This window comes from Clavelina lepadiformis, chromosome 6 (genome assembly GCF_947623445.1).
Source record: "Clavelina lepadiformis chromosome 6, kaClaLepa1.1, whole genome shotgun sequence".
Lineage (NCBI taxonomy): Eukaryota > Metazoa > Chordata > Ascidiacea > Aplousobranchia > Clavelinidae > Clavelina > Clavelina lepadiformis.
The window spans coordinates 7,900,724-7,920,298 of NC_135245.1; the positions used below are offsets into that span (position 1 = coordinate 7,900,724).

Genomic DNA, 19,575 nt, shown 5'->3' on the forward strand with positions numbered 1-19,575 from the left:
AAGAATGATTGAGTTGCAAAAATATAATTAAATCATGTTATTAACCAAAATTCAGTGCTTGGCTCTAAGCGATAAGACGATCAACGTCAAAAGTTTACCAACAGAAACCCTGAAGACTGAAAAATAAGTTGATTATGGCGTTGTACGATAGCAATTGGCGCCGCAGGATATGAAAACGTCGGTTTAAAATGTGCAACCGACTCCATCAAAACTTGACACGTCTGTTTTTGACAACAATTAAGAAACAACGCACCTCAAGTTGTCGGAAATGATATGGAGCTAAACGCATATAGCTTAATAGTTTAAATTTTACTCTCATACCTTCTAAAAAAAACCTTGGTTTCAAGTAGTAATGAAATAAGCTACGTAGGTCAGCACCACATGTATCATCATGTGCAAAAATAGCACTGTGAATCATAACTCTCGTTTGAAGGAGCTACAGGGAGTTTTATCAACCTTTCAGGTTTTGTAGCTATTTCACTTTACGTTGGAAATGAAATATAAATGCAAGCAAGAGTTGCAACAATGTAAAATATAGGAACTTTTATTGTTGCAAATAGGTAAAAAGGACTGTTTCGTAACTGGAAAACTTCCAAAAATATCCTATGCGTCGCTTATGGTCAAGTATACTGTATGACCATATGGTATAATCTGTAAAAATGGTTATCAGTTAAAATCACTTTCTTAATAGAATGATAACAAGAATAATAAAAAGTAATTGAATTATTAGGCTGTAGACCTATAACAAGCAGACTAACTTGACTTGACAAAATCGAACAATGATAGCATAACGTTTTCGTTATTTTAGTCATCGTTAATTGTTAAACATGTCATCAGCATTTTTTAAGAAATCTGTCAAGCTCATGCTTTTATAAAAAAAAGAAAAAATTTCTGTTGTTTGCCTATTTGTACTGTACGTGTTTGCTGAATGTTTCATATAAAAAAACATGTGACTCACTTAACTATATTGCCTTTACAGGTATATGCTTAAAACGTAACGCAGAAATATGTTTTGAAAAATTATATCATTATTTTCGATGACCATAAAACTTCGCGATTAGTGATTTTACATCGGCACAACACGTTTTGATTTGATTTATGTATGCATAATACAAATGGTCAGTAAATATGTAGACTTTCATAACAATCATTTTTTATAAAAAGCGTCGGGTTGGAGCTTCTGGTAATTCAAATTTTGTTTCAAGTTTTAACAAAATTATTATCGTACAAGTTCCGAGCAAAGTTTTTTACCTCATCAAAACACGATGTCCGGATTCCAGACTCATTGAGTAAGTGCCGACCAGACCGTATTAACCTGCATGAAGTTGGTTACCGGTTCCATGGTTCATAATTTAGTTATTTATTCAAAACAAGAAGTTGGTTTAATAATAGAAATAATAGAATATAGATAATAGAAACAATAATAGAAACCCCCTGTCATGTGGTTTCTATTATTCAGTTACACTTGTTTGCAGGTGAAGTATGTTTCATGGTATTTATTTGGTTAGTTATATGTATCAAATTATTCTTTAATAAAGATTACAAATTGTCAGCATTAACGTTGTTTACTTCATAAAATTGTCCAATCAGTGGCCACCATGAATTACTTAAATTCCTTGTTTGTCAACTCTAAACGAGTCGATCTTTGATCGGATTGATAACTATAGCAACGTTCCTTCATGCACGAATAGACCTACTTGACGTCAACCACATACTCAGATGGAAAACTTTTTTAATTAACTTAAATCTTACTTATGGTTTACGTCAAGTGCTCACTGATAAGGAGAAATAAATTTCCAAAAGCGGTAAAATAATTGCCAGCGTAAGTAAGTATAGTTTTTTTTTTGTTTCAGCAGCTCCAGTTTAATTACCAAGGTATACGAATGTATGTAAAATGTTTTTCTATAATAACCTCTATCTATGAAATTGAAAGTGTAAGTTTATTTTGACTATATTTCAGCAATTTCAAATTTATATCTATAAATGTACAATAGTTCATATAAATGCTCGTTTTAAGCTATTGTAGGTGCTTTCCAAAACATTATTATGTAATGAGGTATAATTGCTCCAATTTGTTTTCGTTTCATTTTCGCCGACAAGACAAAACTCTTTGAAAATCTGCTGCACAAAAAGCAAATTGTGAAAAAAGAAATTGTTGATGGTTGAAGAAATTATGATATGTTGCAATAATTACTACTGTGATTTTGGTTTTGATTACATGTGCTACCATAAAATTAATCCAAAAGGCCGAATGTATCACTACAGGAAACAGAATCATTGATGCGGTAATTTTTGTTACATAACTTTACTGCAAAAACAAATAGTTGCTTAGGAAGGTAAAAATGATGCATGTCAGCCTACTTATTACAATTAAAAAATCTTTTTATCTTGGCAAATAACCAACTTTCTTGGGGAGTGCAGCGTCACCAACAGCGCTATAAATTACGGAATACTAATAAAACTAGTTTCGAAAACTTCACAATTATACTTTCACGCATGGGAATTGTTTTCGAAGAATATTTTCCCTTAAATTAGAACTGGTTTATAACTAAGCGTTCTTGTGAAAAAGCAATGCAAAGTAATGTTTTCGGTAAAACATGGTTTATATCAAATCTACCTTACTCATTTTTTGGTAATACGATATTGTTTTATTTACACTTTCGTGTCTGGACCTACATAACTACATCTCCACAAAAATATTTCAACAAAACATCGAGATAAAACCTTACTGCGCATGCATGAACGGTGTCTCCTATAGCAATGTTGGAATAAGGATCACACAATTTTTAACAGCTTTTTCACATATGAATGTGCATTATCAGCTTACCTAATATACATTGCTCAGGACAATGAGCACAACAGCGATCCAGGATCAATTTTTATCTCATTTAGTCAATCTTTTTCCTTCATTGTTGGATGCTCGAGGTGAATGGAGGCGGGACTTTCCACTGATTACCGTACCAGGTTATGTATAACCGATATGTTTCGTCGGGTACTTTTACTACCCCACTGGGTCTTAAAAGTTAGAATCTGGTTAAAAGCGCTTGTAGAGAAAACTACAAGGAAGCAGTGCTGTATAATGACTCGAGTCACGTTTTTAAATAACTTGACTTGATTCGAGTCAATGTTTGAAATGACTTGACTCGAGTCTCGGAAAGTAACTTGACGTAAGTCATTAAATCTTAGTGGTTAATTTATTGATCAACTAAATAACAGACATTTCATTTCTTTGCGAACGATCGGTTAAAGGTATAGCCAATGGCATCACTTGATTTGACTTGCATTATATTTTAACTTGACTTGACTTGATCCAATTCGTAATTTGACTCGACTTGACTTAAGTTAGCTTCCCAAATAACTTGACTTGACTCGAGTCTTAGAAAAATGACTTGATTACACCACTGCAAGGAAGACGTTTGCATACCACATGTCATCAAGTTCTAGGGGTTTATCAGACTGCATCGATGATAGTGAAGTGAAGGAGATGCCGTTTCAGGCCGCGATCCTTATGCTTACAACTAAAAATACTTTGAAGACTTGATGAACTGCATCGCAAATAAAATTTAGTTGTCAAACAGCAGATAATATAGACGAGCTCGACCACTATACGTTATAGACTATATCGAGTTATTCACAACAAAACAAAATGCACATACGTATAGTAGGACTTAATTGAAAGAATGTATCAAAGAGATTAGTCTTCAGCGCATTGTCTTTCTCTGTTTTTCCCGGACTGGAAACGCAAGTAAATTATCCTGGTTGTCGATCCTTCAAAGGGGTCAAGAAAATCCACAACGTTCAGCACCAATGAAGCGCATGTTGGACGTTCTTTGGCTTTCAATACTTTTGATATGAGCAAATGATACTGGACACTTTCGATTAAAATTGATCCTTTCCATCAAAAATAAATATGTTGTTTTGGGGGTGGATGTCTTGTAAAATGTTATCAAAATTTCTAAATATCTTGTAGTTTGGATACGTGTTTATTGAATTGCCCTTTATTCAAAATATGTAACAGCAGTCAAAATTCATTACTGAAATATATTTCTGGTTTCCTTAAAATGAAAAAGATATTCTTAAAAATTATACAGTTTTTTCTAATGATTGTGAAACTTTGCATTTTAACGTTTAGAATTTAACTTATAACAGCACAACTCGTATTGCTTCGATTTATGTATGTATGATGGTTGGGGAATACTGTAATGGCAATTCCGCCTAAATGAAATCTCATTTTGAATGGATTTTCAGGTGACAAACAGATAAAGAATGGAAGTTGCAACTAACGTTGTTTACGTCATATCTAGTCAGTGGCCACCATGAATTTCTTAAAATTCCTGGTTTGTCTTACTTTAACTCTAAGACTCTAAGAGCATCGACCTTTGATCTGATTAATAACGAGCAACTTTTCCTCTTCTATAAACATTTGGCATAAACCACATATACTGAGATTGAAAACTTGTTTGACTAACAAATACTTAGACGGCTAGGTCTATATCGGTTCCTACTCGTTAATTGTTACCCTTTTATGCTCTTATGCTATTTATTCTAGTCAGCAGTCGATGCCTATTTCGTTCCAGTCCATCCAAATCTTATTTCGTATTATAAGCTGACAATATTGGCGTTGTGTATATTTTCATAAGCACAAATAAACGTTGACAGATATTTGGCGTACATTATACGAGCACGCATTGCTAAAAGTCGAAACCACAGTTGTAATGATAACGTCGCAAACACAAGCATTAAATAGTGTACGGGAATAAATAAATGATTGCTAATAAAGTTCAGCGCAACAAAAGACAGCACAATAAGTGTAAGCGTATGCAAGCGAACCTTGATGTTCCACGCGCATGTTTTTAATTCAAGGTTGAACAAAAAAACTGTGATAACTGTTTTAGCTCTGGAAGTAGCAACACTGTAAAATAATATAAGTATAAGTTTTTAGGCAAACACAAGTTTTAGCATATAGGCTATTTCAGAAAGTCCAAATTACTATCTATATAGTTTGCACAAATATTTTTCTTTAAATTAGCTATTACTGTTCCTTTTCAACGTAAATCAGTTTTGTTTTTTGTTTCATTTTCGGTAAACACAAAACAAAAACATGAAAACCTAGCACGTAAAAAATGTTGATATTTAAGATAATCTTACGATGTTACTATAAGCTACTACGCTAGGATTAGCATTTTCGTGCTGTCATTTTATCACGTCAAGTAAGTTATACCGCTATTTTAATTTTGAGTTTATACGTGTTACCATAAGATTAAATCAGCAGCCGGGCGTATCATTGTAGAAACTAGAAACGTTCTTGCGGTAATTCTTTTGATATAAATTAGCTACATGTATACCAAAATAGATATTTATTAAGGCGGTCATAAATTTTTGTACAATTTATCCAGCGCATTACAATTAACAAACTGACGCTTCTGCCATTTGTGGTTTTTTTGGACGTGTCAAATATAACGAACAGGACATCACTGGCAGCGCCGTAGATCTCGGAATACTGATCAAAAACAGTGTGTAACTGATTATTATTGGTTATTTATTCAATTATGCATTCAAAACGTGAGTTTTTTTCGTTTTTCTGTTTCTTATCTGCGAGCGAAGTTAATTACGTACTGCTTCGCTACTTATGCATCTACCTATTCCTAGATCAATTTATATTGTAGTCTACTCTACACTCTATACAGTAATTAAGTAACTAGGGATAGGAAAACTAAATTCAACCCGCAGTTGACAAAAGAATCTCAGTAAAGTTTACAGCTTTTTTTGTTCACCCTTAATGCATTGTTTTCGAAAAAGATTTTCATACAAATGAGAACTCGATCATAATCAAGCGTTCTTGTAAAGAAGCCACGGAAAGTTAGATATTTTGCAAAGCATCGTATATCCAGTCTAGGTAATGTGATACTTTTGTGTATACTCCTGGCATGTTTGGACCCGCACAACTATAGCCCCACGAAACTATTCCAGCCAAATACCAGGAACCATCCTTTCTCGGACACATTAGTGGACCACCGCTGTCGCCCTGTTGACAGGAGAATGTAAAATTACAAGGAAATATTAATAGTCATTATTATACAGTTTACGTATCATGAAACATTGCAACTTTGCTTCAATTTAGAAAAGTACTTCCAGTGTGACGGTTGAAATTGTAGAAAATTGGATAATTGTTACCTGTCGATGAAAAATCACGACCAGGAATGTCGCTAAGAATGTGGCTTTTCGTAGTACAGAGAGCAGACATTATACATTATAATAAGAGTTTTACGTCACATGCATCCACGCCGCCATTCTTGTAGCCAGCACATATCATGTCTTCTATGAGCCTGTAGTCTCTCGTCATGTCCAACTGATCTCCGATTTGTCGGCAACGATCTGCTGAAACAACAGGAATATCTCCCTGTTGCAAATAAGACGATGTTTCTTCCGGAAATACTGTAAAAATTGAACACTCTCAATTAACATATAACGTGCTTTCCTGCTTTTGCTCAATTTGTCGACAAAATTCATAAAAAAGATTTGATAAGTTATTATTCAGCAATAGGCTTGTATAGGTAGAGATGGAAGCATCATACATACTTTAATACTACAGGCTGTAAGTCTAGGCCGCATAATATACTAAAGACAACACTTTAAAGAAAAAATAGAGTTAAAGTATTTGATAAGGATTTATGAGGAATAACGTTAACAATCGAAAACTAAAAAGTAACTAAAATATCACCATGCATTCTGCAAACAATTATCTTACTTGACTCGCCCCAACCAGCTATCCAACATTTAGACCCGTCTTCTGGATTTTCACTTTTTACAGATGGCAAACATATTAGTTCAGTGTAACTATCCACTCTAATTGGACTTTTTAATTTTATTAGAGCTATGTCTTTACGGGGGATGTCTATGTTGGTAAAGTTGTTAGCAAGCACATAGTCAATACGAGTCACTTGATTTGTGTAATCATGGCCATCCCTGCTGTGCTGCCCTGACACAATTGTCCAACGGGTGTTGTTATTGGGGCCGTTTCCAATGCTCCTGAAAAGATGTGTAGTACTACGTAATCTAAATGTTTCAAACTGATGAGGACAAATTGGACAAACATTTTGATTGAAATCCGGTTAACTTAAATTTTACGTTTTGCAGTAACTTTTAATTTTGTCTTTTACCTTAAATGCAGGCAATGGGCCGCTGTCAATACCCACTGCGGGGAAATCAATGAACCAGAGCAAAATTGCGTGTCATTACTATGGATAAAAGTATTTCAATTAATAGCCATGTCAGATAAATTTAAAGGTATAAAACATATCAAGATAAAGTAATAGCAAGATTAGTAGATGAATAGGTTACTATATTCGTAACATATAATCAAATTCATCTGTGAAGTATAATAACAAAAAAAACCGCATGACGCGTACGGTAACCAAATTTACGTTTTTGATATGTGGCCTACATGGTACTGTAAATGGTATGTGACCCGATGGCAACGCGTGCAATTGTCACAAGCAAGTAGCAACAGGGTGCCGCGTAGTTTTTATAACCACAACGTATAGACATTTTACAGGTGAAACATCTCACTCACTCCCTCAGTTGAACTATCCACGGCCAACTTCCATTTATGGCTGATTTTCCACCCGCAATTCTTAGCTCAGGTTTGACATGACGCAAATCAGGTTTAATTCTCTGCCTTCCACAACTCCAATCCCTTCGAAACTGAAAAATTAATTCACCGACGTGGTGATGTATATTCTTTAATAAAGTTTCACAAAACGTATAACGTTTAATAAAATTTATGGATAATATTATTTCAAAGCAAACTTTAAACTTTTACACGGCTTCAAATACCTGACAATTTTTTCCACCGTAAGGATCAAAGCAAGAACATTCATAGAGACTGGTATCGCCAAAGTAATCTTGACAAATTCCTTTGCTCTTGCATGGATTCTTGGTGCAGGGGCTATCCGCTGGAAATCAAAATCGTTAACTGAAATCATTATAGTGTCTTACTATTTTTGGAAATTAACTAACGTAAAGTTAAGGCAACAAAGATTGTTATACCTGGAAGAAAACAGCGATTCGACTGAGTGCGTATTCTGGAATCATAGCAACACCCAAGTGAAATACAGGTTTCAGGCAAAGAAGTGTTAATACGCTCTCGTACTCGCTGAGACAATGGCTTGTTAACCACTTTTTTCCGAAGACAAGGTATCCGTTTTCCGGCCGGTATTCTACATACTGGTCGGGGTCGTGATGGGGTAACTTTTCGGTAGAAACGACGTCAATGCATGCAAAGTAATGTCTAATGTTAGAAAGAGAAAAACAAAGAAACTACACAAGCTAGATTTCATATATGCGCTAGACGGCTAAACTTTAAAGTAAGACTGTGGGCCTTGCGTTGTACAGTAACTGCTATAGGTATATAGAACAGCTGCCAATAAAACTAAAAATGCCTTTTCTTATATAAGTCAATAGCTCAAACGTTTGATTTTTTAAATATTCTATAATAATTTTAAAACTACTATACTGTATTAATTTTGAAAAAAGCACATATTAATACGTTGAAAGGATTTGCTTACGTTCAAATTATTTTAAGGTATATTTAAGAGAAAACAAATTTTTGATAACGATATATATTTAACGTTTCTGAGTTATTTTATCATTAAAATTCCAACTGTGTTATATGTGACAATAACAACTGGTTAAGAAGAAATATTTTTCGTTGTAAGTCCATCTAATCACTACTTTGAGGCAATTGATACGCACTCGCTTACTCCAGTTTGTTTGGAAGATGCTGTCAAAAGAATGGAGAAAATTTTACAGTTTAAATGTTATTGCCTGAATTTACCCAAGCGATTATCAGTGTGAGGCTATATTGAGATCAGCTTTTGTCAAGTGCATCGTATACAAGGCTTGCTTAAGTGGTTGAATTAAGTCGCGGGCAAAATTTTGACATTTCCGTTGGCTGTAGTTATTCTTGGAACTAAATTAATGCATGAACTAAACATGACACATATATTACATGAATTCTTTAATCCTTAAGTTTAGAAATGTAATTGAATAAAAATTAAAACTTTAAATAAAAGGAATTACAGAATAATTCAAAATTCAAAAGACATAAAAATAATAATTTTGTAAAATTTTGATAAATAATTTCAGTTGTTCAATCAAAGTGTAAAATTAATACATTTTTCGATTGATAATACTTAGTGCGCCAAAGTTAAACTTTTATTAGTCACAGTATTATGCTTTGTTTGTTTTTAAAACAGCGTCTATCTTACGTATATCTATATTTGTAAGTAATTAAAAAAAATAAAGCTTACGCATAAACTTATAACTTTATAGCGGAAATAGCACAATAATTCTGTGGTATAATATAATTTCAATTCAAATTAGTTAGCTTTTTAAAATATGCAATGTTTACATTTGTGCCCACTTTGAAAATGACAAAAAAATACTTACATTAACAGAAATTGTGAGCTATTTGCTGATTACATTTGCTGCTTTACGTTAGCGCATAATGAAACCTTATATGTTAATACAAAAATGGTAGGCCTACTAATATTTTTTACATATAACTACATATGCGCATTGAAAAAAGAAGATTTTTTTCCAATGCAAACTATAGCATTAGTAGCCACCTTTGCACTAATTTTACACCCATTATTGTAAACTACACAGACCAACGCAAAACGTCATACACTAACCCACATGCTGAAACAATAATAATAAATAAACAAAGTTAGAAAAAAGCGTTTAATTACTTTCAATGCATTGGGGTTTTTTTCCGGTCCACTTTTGCATTCGACTGCAGTAACGATGTTTATCGCCAACTAGCACTTGATTTGGTAAACAGGAATGAAAGCAAGAAAGACTATCAAACGGAAAACTTGTGTAAAGAGAGCACCGTGAAAGCACATTTTGAGATACATCAAGTGTACAACCTGTGTTCAAAATAGACAAATTTTGGAAAATGAAGATTCGAAAAATTCAATATTTTCTCCATGCTCATATTAAAGGTTTTGAAATTTCAGATTGTCTGTTTTTAGGTTTTAAATTTTTTGTGGACTTACATTGCATGCAGTTATTTCAAAATTGCACTGTATCTATTTGCTACAAAATGACAAGCAACTTTTATTTCAAGACAAAAGTTAATCGACAAATCAAAGGATATCAGCCGGTATATCATTATTGAATAATATCAATCTGCACCATTAAGTAATGGTTTATGCTTTCTAATTGAATCCAGAGCAATTGAGTCCAACCAAACCCTGTAAGGATTCGAAATTTGTAAACAGCATGTGTTACGTTAAAAGACGGCTTGATTGAGGCGATAATGGTCTGGCGCTTTGTCGCAATCGATGATTATAAAGGCGGTGTATACAGTCTGATTAACATAACAGCAGTCAGAATTGTGTGCGGGGGCGTTCGTGTAATTAAAAAGGTTAGGCCCATGTCAATTTGTAATCTATATATCATTTAACAAGGCGAAGGCGGAAGAAAAAAAACGTTCACCGAATTCACTCGAAGATACGCTGGCAGTCATGTCGACATAAAGAAATTGCACCTAATGAATCATGATGAGCAAGCTAGAGGTGTAGACGAAGCAGAGAAGTATATAACCTATACGAGTTTGATGTAAATTTATCTCGCTATTAAATGAATTTCCAAAGTCATCCGCATAGATTTCTGGACTCGCATTTTAAATGTTAAGCAATAGAATCGATTGGTAAAGTCTTCCATCTGCTTTCTTTTAAACATCGTATTCGACATATAGGCCTACTTTGTGTCAAGAACAACAAATAACTCTTGCGCTACTTAATCGTAATTATAAACATTATACATTTAGGAAGAGTCAAAAATAAACAAAAATAAACAATGCAATACTCACCACAAACTAATCCAGCAGCACTAAGTTCTTTGGGGCAAGGAAGAGAATTCTCACCATCCCATCTCTCTGCTTCACATTCATCAAGTGATGCTTCATTGCCACGACAATTTACCTGGATAAAAGTGCACGATAAGATCTTCGCCAACATAAAAGGTTTTGGTTGCATTTCATAAAGACGTTTTTGTAAATTAATTAAACAATCGATACCTTTGACATAACTACTTGACCGATCGGTCTTCCGAACTCCATTCTTGGACGAGGAATCACGCCGCCTATTTGGAATCCGAGTTGACGACAAACTACTGTCGCGTCTTTCACATCCCAGCCAACTCCACATATTGATCCCCATTGGTTACCGGGCAGCGAAACTTGCACTCTTCCCATGTAAGGAAGATAACTTCCGGCTAGTTTTACTCCACTGTTGTTGCCTAAAGTTTCCGAAATTGAACATTTTTATACATAATTTAAAACATAATTTTATGCATAGCTTTTCTGCTGGAAATAAAACCCCAAATCATTTCTAAGTAACTAACCAAATGTAACATTTTCATTACCACTACGTAAAGTGATAAGAAGTTTATCGAAGGAGTTAGCAAAATTAAACGATCGGATTTCAAGTACGGTTCGATATATCGAACAAACCAGGTGATATTATTATTTTAGTTTTCTAAACAGATTAATAGTAATCTTCTAATAGACCGACTATTTGACAAATGGCATTAATGCCTTCTCGTTCAGAGCGCACCGTGTGTATATGGTCTTATCTTCGCCACCCCACGTGTACGCAATGCCAAGTTTTGTTTAGCAAATAAACTGGACAAACAGGTAGTAAATTCAAATACAATGGAAAAGTACAAGTTAAGTTATAGGAAGCTCGCTCTAAGCGAAGTCAAACAGTTGAACACAAAAAATCTAATCGACTTTATTTGCCACTAAAGGCAATCATATTACAGTAAATATACATGCTATTTTCACGTTCTCATAGTATGCATACGCTTAATACCTATAATTGCATTACAGATGATCTTCAACTTACTTTCGTACAATGGATTAAAAAGGTACGTTCGCAGAGCATTACTTGTATCCATTTCCGAACGAGAGCTTGTGTAAAAATTAAAGGCCGCAAATCTTCCAAACTCAGCAAAAGGGTTATTACGCCACGAAGGTTTAGCTGTTGAAAGTAAACTGGTCAACGGACTGACTGGTTTCGGCTTCACTTGATTAAGTTTTATTGGGAGAGGTCTTTGGGGCAAAATAGGTTTCCCGTTTACAAAAATATTGAGCAGAGTACCGGAAGATCTTCCGCTGTTCATTCTAGTTTTGTTGGCAGTATCAGTATTGTTTAGACTTTCGCCTGAATTTTCAGCTGAAATAAGCACAACAATTATGCAGGAAAGTGTAGGAATTCTGTAGAACATGTTTCTAACACAGTTATCAAACAGTTCAGTTAAACCAGCAGCTTAACGTCTGACACAAGTGTTCCTGAAATGAAAAAATAAACCAATATTAGACTGCACGTTAAATCTATATGAGAATTACAATGCTATATTTATAACAACATTATTTAAAGAAATTATGGAGTTTGCAGTAATACAGTCTGTTTGTGATTCATAAATAAAACATGAATAGGCTATCTGTAAAAAACGAAGTAGGCTTTTATTGCATTTTGATTTTTAACAGATATATTTCAATGAGGAACATATAGAGCAATCTCCCATAAAACGAGTGTCTGACGTAGGATATAATCTGCTGTGTTGATATGGGACGTTAATAAAAATGAAAAAAGCTCAAACTCGTAAGAAACCGAGCTTATAAACTTAAAGCTAGTGCAAGTCCAAGTATATGACGTCATACAAAAACAAACAAAGAAACTGATTTCATAAAGCAGAAAGGTCTTAATCGATGTACACTATTGTCTACATTCAAAGCTTATACGTCATCGGTACACGTATTACTTAGTTGATGTAATAACTTATTTACGTTTTTAATAAAAAATAACAGAAACATAATTGCAGTGACACCGCCAAAATGTGTGACGTATAATGCATTTAATGTGTTGCACTTAATAACAAGAACAGCAAGACCAAAAACTAATTCCGGTAGCAAATAATGGAATAATTATTATTTTTTGTTTTTTGATTAACAAAGCAAACTTTTGGGTGAATCCAAGATTAAAACTCAGGTTCGTAAGAAAACTTAGAAACTGTGACGCTCTTGCCGAACGTTCGGGTTCAGGTTCAGCATATCCCTAGACTTTAATTTTAGATAGGAAAGTACAGTCCGCTGAAAAGCTTATGTGTTAAAGCAGATTACATTTATGTTAAAAAAAACAAGAAAAGAAAGTTTTACAAATGCAGTAATAACATTTTGTACGGTTGACTTGATGAGCTACCTGTATTTTAAGTAACACATGTTTTCGAGCCTGCCTTTTACTGTTAGTAAAGTATTTTCACTGGAATTTCTCCAAATTTTGATTGACTCTTATATACTTCAATAACTCATAGGCCTAATTTAGAATTATTCTGAGATTACCATCGACTTAACTCTTAAAAAGCACATGTAACCATTCTCGTCAATTTAAAGCTATGTTTTCGAAAATATTTTTTTTCTTATTTCGGCTACTTCTTCTTCGATATTCGCTACAAAGAGGTCATAAACGTTCTCTTCAGACAAAGTTATACATTTCAAAGCATAACACTGTCCGTTCAGCATAGCCTTCAAGTCATCTTCAGATTTGCTTCTAGTCACAGCTGTATCAATTTTGTGACTTTTCGCGGCAGTTTTTCCACTCCACTTTACAACTGACCACTCCTCAAATTTGATTACTGCATATCTTCAAGAAATTACTCTTGAATATGATGAGGTTAAACTTGAACTTGATAAAGTTGAACTTGATGAAGTTATATCATAACAGCAATAAAGTTTAAAGATCTGCCAACTGGAGTATGTACTGTAAAATTCAGACATATATATTTCGCCTTCATGACATCTTCAATGTCTTATCCAAATAAAACACTTTACGTCATTTCATTTTTTGCAATAAAATACTTCGTAGGCTAATTTAATCATGTTAAAAGAATTACGTTGGGAACTTTCCGATTTGAATGACACATGAAGTTTGTTAAAATATTTAACAAACTAACTCAAAGCGTGTAATTCCCTTTTCCAAAAATAAATCTTTGAAAAGTTGTCTAAATTATAAGAAGCAACTTTGCTGTGTTTTTCTATTCCGCACTAAACTTACCTAACCAACAATTTAATCTGGTGTAAAATGTCACCAAGTACGCTTTGTCAAACTGCATGGGCAACATTTAAGAAGATTGTGACAAGGTTTGTTTTTCTTTAAAATATTAAGGAAACATTACTGCCTATATTGCCTATTTTCCCGTTTGTTGATTGTTTGTGAGCGTATTTCTTGTTTGACTATTCTACAACGAGGTTAGTGCCATACTTTTGAGACGGAAGATTGCAAGATTGCAAGCAGATTTTTAGAGAAAATTATTTTAAGTTTAATGGCGACTTTTGACTTTAACTTGTATTTAAAGCGTGATAACCACAACGTGTTAAGTCCGCTTTTGTAAAATGGTCGTAAATTATCCACTTACAAATAATAGTACCTCTTTGAATGGTATTCATTACTTATTAATAATGTAAAACTAAAATAATAATTTTCATTAATACATTATCGTTTCTTTTTTCTAGTGATATAAGTTGTGAGGAAGAATGTGCACGGTTACATGCAAAAAATTCCAAGTCTATATGAAGAATTGTTACCCACATTGGAATATTACCTTTAAAGGCCTACAAGCAATTGGAACTTGTTATACTGTGGTTAGATTAAACTTTATGCATACAAAGTTAAAACAGGTTTTTAAGTTTCTTATTAACAGAAAAGAGAGATTATTTCACGTAAATGTCAAAAAGTACATAAACTTTTTTCATCACGTAGTATACCGGTAATCAGTTTATCACTTCTCAAACCAAATAGTTGTTTTTTTCATGTAATCACAAGCATCACACGTAAAGACCTATACGAGAACGAACTTAAGCATGAAAATGTAACGGTAGTGCAAATTGGGCTGGAAAAATTTTGCTTTCTTCATATTTTTAAATCGTGTTGTTCGTATTATGGTCAGAACGGCACACACTTACTATTGCAGCTACAATGTAAATTGCTGATTTTCCACGTAGGTTGTACCTGTGTCACAGTAACTTACTCTTGCTGTGTCTTGGAAGATAATAATGAAAGCCGTGAGAGACAGGCTCTTAAAAATTATTAAAGAACCCTTCAGCTTTCCCGTATCTTCTGATTCCCGTGGCTCTGTTTGAGCCGAATCATGTCATTCGTGAGAGATGTTGCCTTCCCTGACGACAGGACAAAACTTACGGCAATTAATCGCAACTTAACGGTTTTGCATGTAATGACGGCTTTAACATCTAGTCACATCCATTGCAGTAGTAATCATGAGGTCTTAATTAGACGTTTTTTATGTTCTCACGTTCGAAACAAAAAGATCGCCCCGCAAAGAAATTGCTCATGATATTATCGAAAATCACCAAAGTAACCTGCGGTAAAATTGTCAAACTGTAAGGTTACCGCCGACGTAAAATTGTTTCACGTTTTTGTAATTATGCAGAGCGAATGATTTTCTGCTGTCAAAAAGAAATACTGTTTAAGCAACGAAAAAACAATACATTTACACACATTGCAACACGTTTCAACAATTAAGCAGTTACGGTGTAAGTGACGTGACGATGGTAAGTTCACTTTTATCTCTCGATCTTGTTATAATCAAACTGTCAAGAATGTGGTCTGTGATACTTCACAGGTTTAGTCAAAGATTAGAGTGTCAGCTATCATTATGAGGAACAATGAATATCGTGTCTTATTGGTAGGCTGCTTACGCCAAAGGTGGAGTAACCTGACCAACGCATACCAAAACTATGACTCATACTTTATTTAGTCGTATTCCGCGTGAAAGCTGCCGCTGCACCGTAGGTAACGTACCGCTTACAACCAGTATGCAAAGATTACCAAAAACTTGTTTTCCGTTGATGTAACCTTTAAAGTGAGTGGAAAATCCAAAAACAACTTGATCACATGTGAAAGAACACTACTCACTGAATATTCTGGTAAAATAGTTTTGAAAAATAATTCTTGGTTAGGTAATTTTAAGCAAAAAATATCGTAAAATTTGCATTAAATGTGTCGTAGATTAGAGCTCTTGTGATGTAATACGTAATCACAAACAACATTCTTAAATTCATCAATTTAGCAGCATCTACTGCATATAACGTATGTAGCCTATCTTTTACAGCTGTAGAGATTGCTCTAACTGCCAATAGTTTGATAGGTGATACTGATAACTAGGGCAAGTTTTTGCAACTTTAGCAACTTTTTTTTACAGCTTCCGGCAGCTTCCTAAATACTCAGAATTTATGTAGTATGATGTTTTACGTTGTTTGTAGGAATTTTATATTGCAGCTTTTTGCAACTTTTTTCTATTTTTCATGCAACTTTTTACTGCAACTTTTATCAAGTATTGCGCAAAATGTAAAGGAGTGATTTAAAAAAACATGCTATAAAACTATTTCTAGTATGGTTCTATTCTTTTTGATTTGCATAACAAAGAGCTATGTGATGGATTAGCTGCATCTCGATGTTATCTATGACGCAACACTTGGCTTGCAAGCTAGAAGTTCAACAACCCCAGCCAAGCACGACAGTGCCCGAACTAAATTAGAAGTGGAAGTATGACTTGGCTTTTGGCCAAGCCCGCACAAACGGAAACAGGTTGTGTCTAGCCTTTCGAGGTCAAGTTTTGTTGAGATAGCTTAGTTAGTTAAACTGTGTGTTTATAAAAGTGCATTCGTTATTTTGCAAGTACGAAGCGATAACCTTGATATCTGTTAAGATGACAGTCTAAGGCAGGGATGTCCAACCTGCGGCCCGCTTGAGATTTTTGTGCGGCCCGCTAGTCATTTTAACTCCAAGTAGTATTTTGAGCTTTGAATCTTAGCCTAATTAAAATGTACCAGTCAGCTTTTAGCGGTGCAGTAATAGTATAGTATGGGAGCTGTTACTCTCTCCGTTTGCCTTTTTATTTCTCGTGCGTGAGTGAAGAGAGATTGTTGCGCAATAATGCTTCCGAGACTGATTGAATGAGGCTGCAAATCTTAAACTGTTGGGTTATACCAGGGGTGTCAAACTCAATCGCACCAGGGGCCAAATCTCAAAACTTATTTAACGCCGCGGGCCGTAAGGATGAAACTTGATTGAACGTTTCGTAACTTGACGTGATTTGATTGAACGTTTCGCGACACCAGTACATGAATTGGAACAGGCATCGAAATAACACCAAGTTTTTGATGTTTAAAGCTCGGTGTATTATTCTTCTTCGAATACGAGTCGCACAAATACCGACGAAAAACAGGAAAAATACGTCGCACTCGATAATATACCCTACCAAAAAGTAGAAAGAAAGGTCACCTACCACGAAGTAGGCTTATTATTGAAAACAAGGCTTTGGGGAAAACCAGTGTATTTCACGAAAATTGCGCCGCGCAATCAGTTGGAACAACGTGAATTGAAAATTTTTTTGTTACGTTTGTGCTGCATTGTACGATGTTTAAAGAAGCCGCTCTCAAATATGAGCACAAAGTAGACCGATAAAAATAAAATGAATATGTAAAAAATTAATGTACGCGGCATACGGTATGCTATAACTATAAGCTCATAGGCACACAGAAATGCAGTAATAAGATTCTGTCAAACACGACCATACTACAGGTAGCCTGTATAAAAAAATGTAAATTAAACCGTGCATTTGAAAGTTAAAAAGTTAGCAAATTGAAGCATTCAACTGTCTTCACTTCAGTGGTGCCACTTTATCAGAGCTGGATGTTTGACATCTTTTCATGGAAACAAGTTTGTTGATGTTTGGGGTAAGACTTTGTGTTGCGGAAATTCTTAAAATGGACTGTAGGTGTTCATCAGTAAGACGACTTCTGTGTGATGTTTTGTTAATCTTCATCACAGAAAACAACTGTTCACATATATATGTGCTACCAAACATACACAAGGTTCGAGCGGCATGTAGACGGAGATGGGGCATTGTTTCAGGAATAAAGCGAATAAATTTTGTAGGCCCCACAGTGCCGTACTTTGCTTTTAGTGTCCCATTACACTGCAGTTCTATAAGCTCCATCTGAATATTTGCAGGGGCAGTTTCTACGTCAACTGCAAATGGATTGCGCAGCAGCTCAAAATTACTTTTCTGTGCTTCAAAGTCACCAAAACGTCGTGCAAACTCGGAGCGAAGTTCGCTCAATTTTTCAGCGAAGTGTGCTTTTGGGAATGTCGTGGCACAGAGTTGGGGGAACATTACCTGGCAACAAGAAAAGTGAGATAAGTTGCATTGGTGCATTTGTGCCTCCCATAAGCGCAACTTTACCTGAAACGCCTTTACTGCGTCATACATATCAATAATCATACAGTCCCCGTCCCTGAAGCTGAACATTCAACGCGCTGAGATGAGAACTTATGTCAGCCAGAAATGCCAAGTTGCATCTCCAGATTTCACTACGGAGTATAGTAGTGTCTTTCCTTTGCTTTGTAGAAACTGACAGATTTCCTCTCTCAGCTCAAACACTCTGTTGAGAACTTTTTGCCGGCTTAGCCATCTCACCTCGGTATGATAAGGCAAGTCGCCAAACTCTGAATCTAACTCCAGCAGTAAAGATGTAAATTGTCGGTGGTACAAACCTTTAGCTCTGATAAAGTTTACGGTTTGTATTACCGTGTTCATTACGTTTTCCATTTTTAGTATTTTTCCGCACAACGCTTCTTGATGTATGATGCAGTGATATGCTGTTAACTTACCAGAACAGTTCTCTTGCTGCATCTTTAACCGTATTCTTCCCACCAGTCCTTTTTTCTCACCACACATCGCCGGTGCCCCATCTGTTGTAAGCCCAACAAGTTTGTCCAATGGAAGGTTCATGTCGGTTAGACATTGACATACATTTTGAAATATGTCTTTCCCTGTCGTGGTCCCGTGCATTGATTTAATGCCCATTACTTCCTCTGTAACGCATAATTTGCAATCTACTCCACGGAGAAAAATAGCCAGCTGTGCCGTATCAGTCACGTCCGTACTTTCATCAACGGCGAGAGAATAAGCAACAAAGCTTTTACCCTTTTCAATCAACTGCGTTTTTACATTAGTTGCCATCTCGCAGACTCTATCAACAATTGTATTTCTGCTAAGGCTTACATTTGCAAACAACTTCTTTTTCTCTGGACACAAAAGGTCGCACGCTTTCATCATAGAGTCTTTCAAAAATTTTCCTTTTGTAAAAGGTTTGGCTGCTTTGGCTATATCCTCTGCCAGTACAAAACTTGTTTTCACAGCAGCTTCACTTTGGGATTTCGCTTTGGTGAAAAATGTCTGCTGCGTTGTCAGATTCCGTTTTAACTCTTCTACCTTCCGCAGTTTCTGCTCTGCATTTAAGTTTTTGAAGCTATCTTGATGTTTGGTTTCATAGTGTCGTCTTAGGTTATATTCCTTAATTACTGCGACACTATCGCCACAAATGAGGCAAACCGGTTTTCCTGAGATGCTATTGCAAATATACTCCGCTTCCCAGCGGTCCTGAAAATACCTGTTCTCTATATCTGCTTTTCTTTTGGCCAT

The 19,575-nt window shown here is 35.0% G+C and overlaps 1 protein-coding gene and 1 pseudogene across 2 annotated transcripts; both read right to left on the reverse strand.

Moving 5' to 3' along the window:
- Window positions 1-4,589: 4,589 nt before the first annotated feature.
- Window positions 4,590-12,377, reverse strand: LOC143461754 (neurotrypsin-like). 2 transcript variants are annotated; one of them, XM_076959612.1, is made up of 11 exons: window positions 11,916-12,377; window positions 11,087-11,307; window positions 10,880-10,991; window positions 9,753-9,932; window positions 8,050-8,250; window positions 7,837-7,955; window positions 7,574-7,704; window positions 7,161-7,238; window positions 6,749-7,029; window positions 6,269-6,435; window positions 4,590-6,025 (listed from the first exon to the last, which is right to left on the reverse strand). In XM_076959612.1, exons 1-11 carry the CDS (start codon window positions 12,295-12,297, stop codon window positions 5,861-5,863), a joined length of 2,037 nt encoding a protein of 678 aa, XP_076815727.1. In that variant the 5' UTR covers window positions 12,298-12,377; the 3' UTR covers window positions 4,590-5,860. The 2 variants fall into 2 exon arrangements, with proteins under 2 accessions (XP_076815727.1, XP_076815728.1); XM_076959613.1 differs by lacking the exon at window positions 8,050-8,250.
- A 4,942-nt stretch (window positions 12,378-17,319) lies between these two features.
- Window positions 17,320-19,575, reverse strand: LOC143463351 (general transcription factor II-I repeat domain-containing protein 2 pseudogene; annotated as a pseudogene).

Bases quoted from the DNA above. Each gene is read 5' to 3' on its own strand.
- LOC143461754 (XM_076959612.1), bottom strand. From the start codon at position 12,297: ATGTTCTACAGAATTCCTACACTTTCCTGCATAATTGTTGTGCTTATT. The intron at 7,705-7,836 runs GTATTTGAAGCC...TTAATTTTTCAG, and splicing joins ACGGTGGAAAAAATTGTCAG to TTTCGAAGGGATTGGAGTTG. The intron at 7,030-7,160 runs GTAAAAGACAAA...ACATCTTTTCAG, and splicing joins GCCCATTGCCTGCATTTAAG to GAGCATTGGAAACGGCCCCA.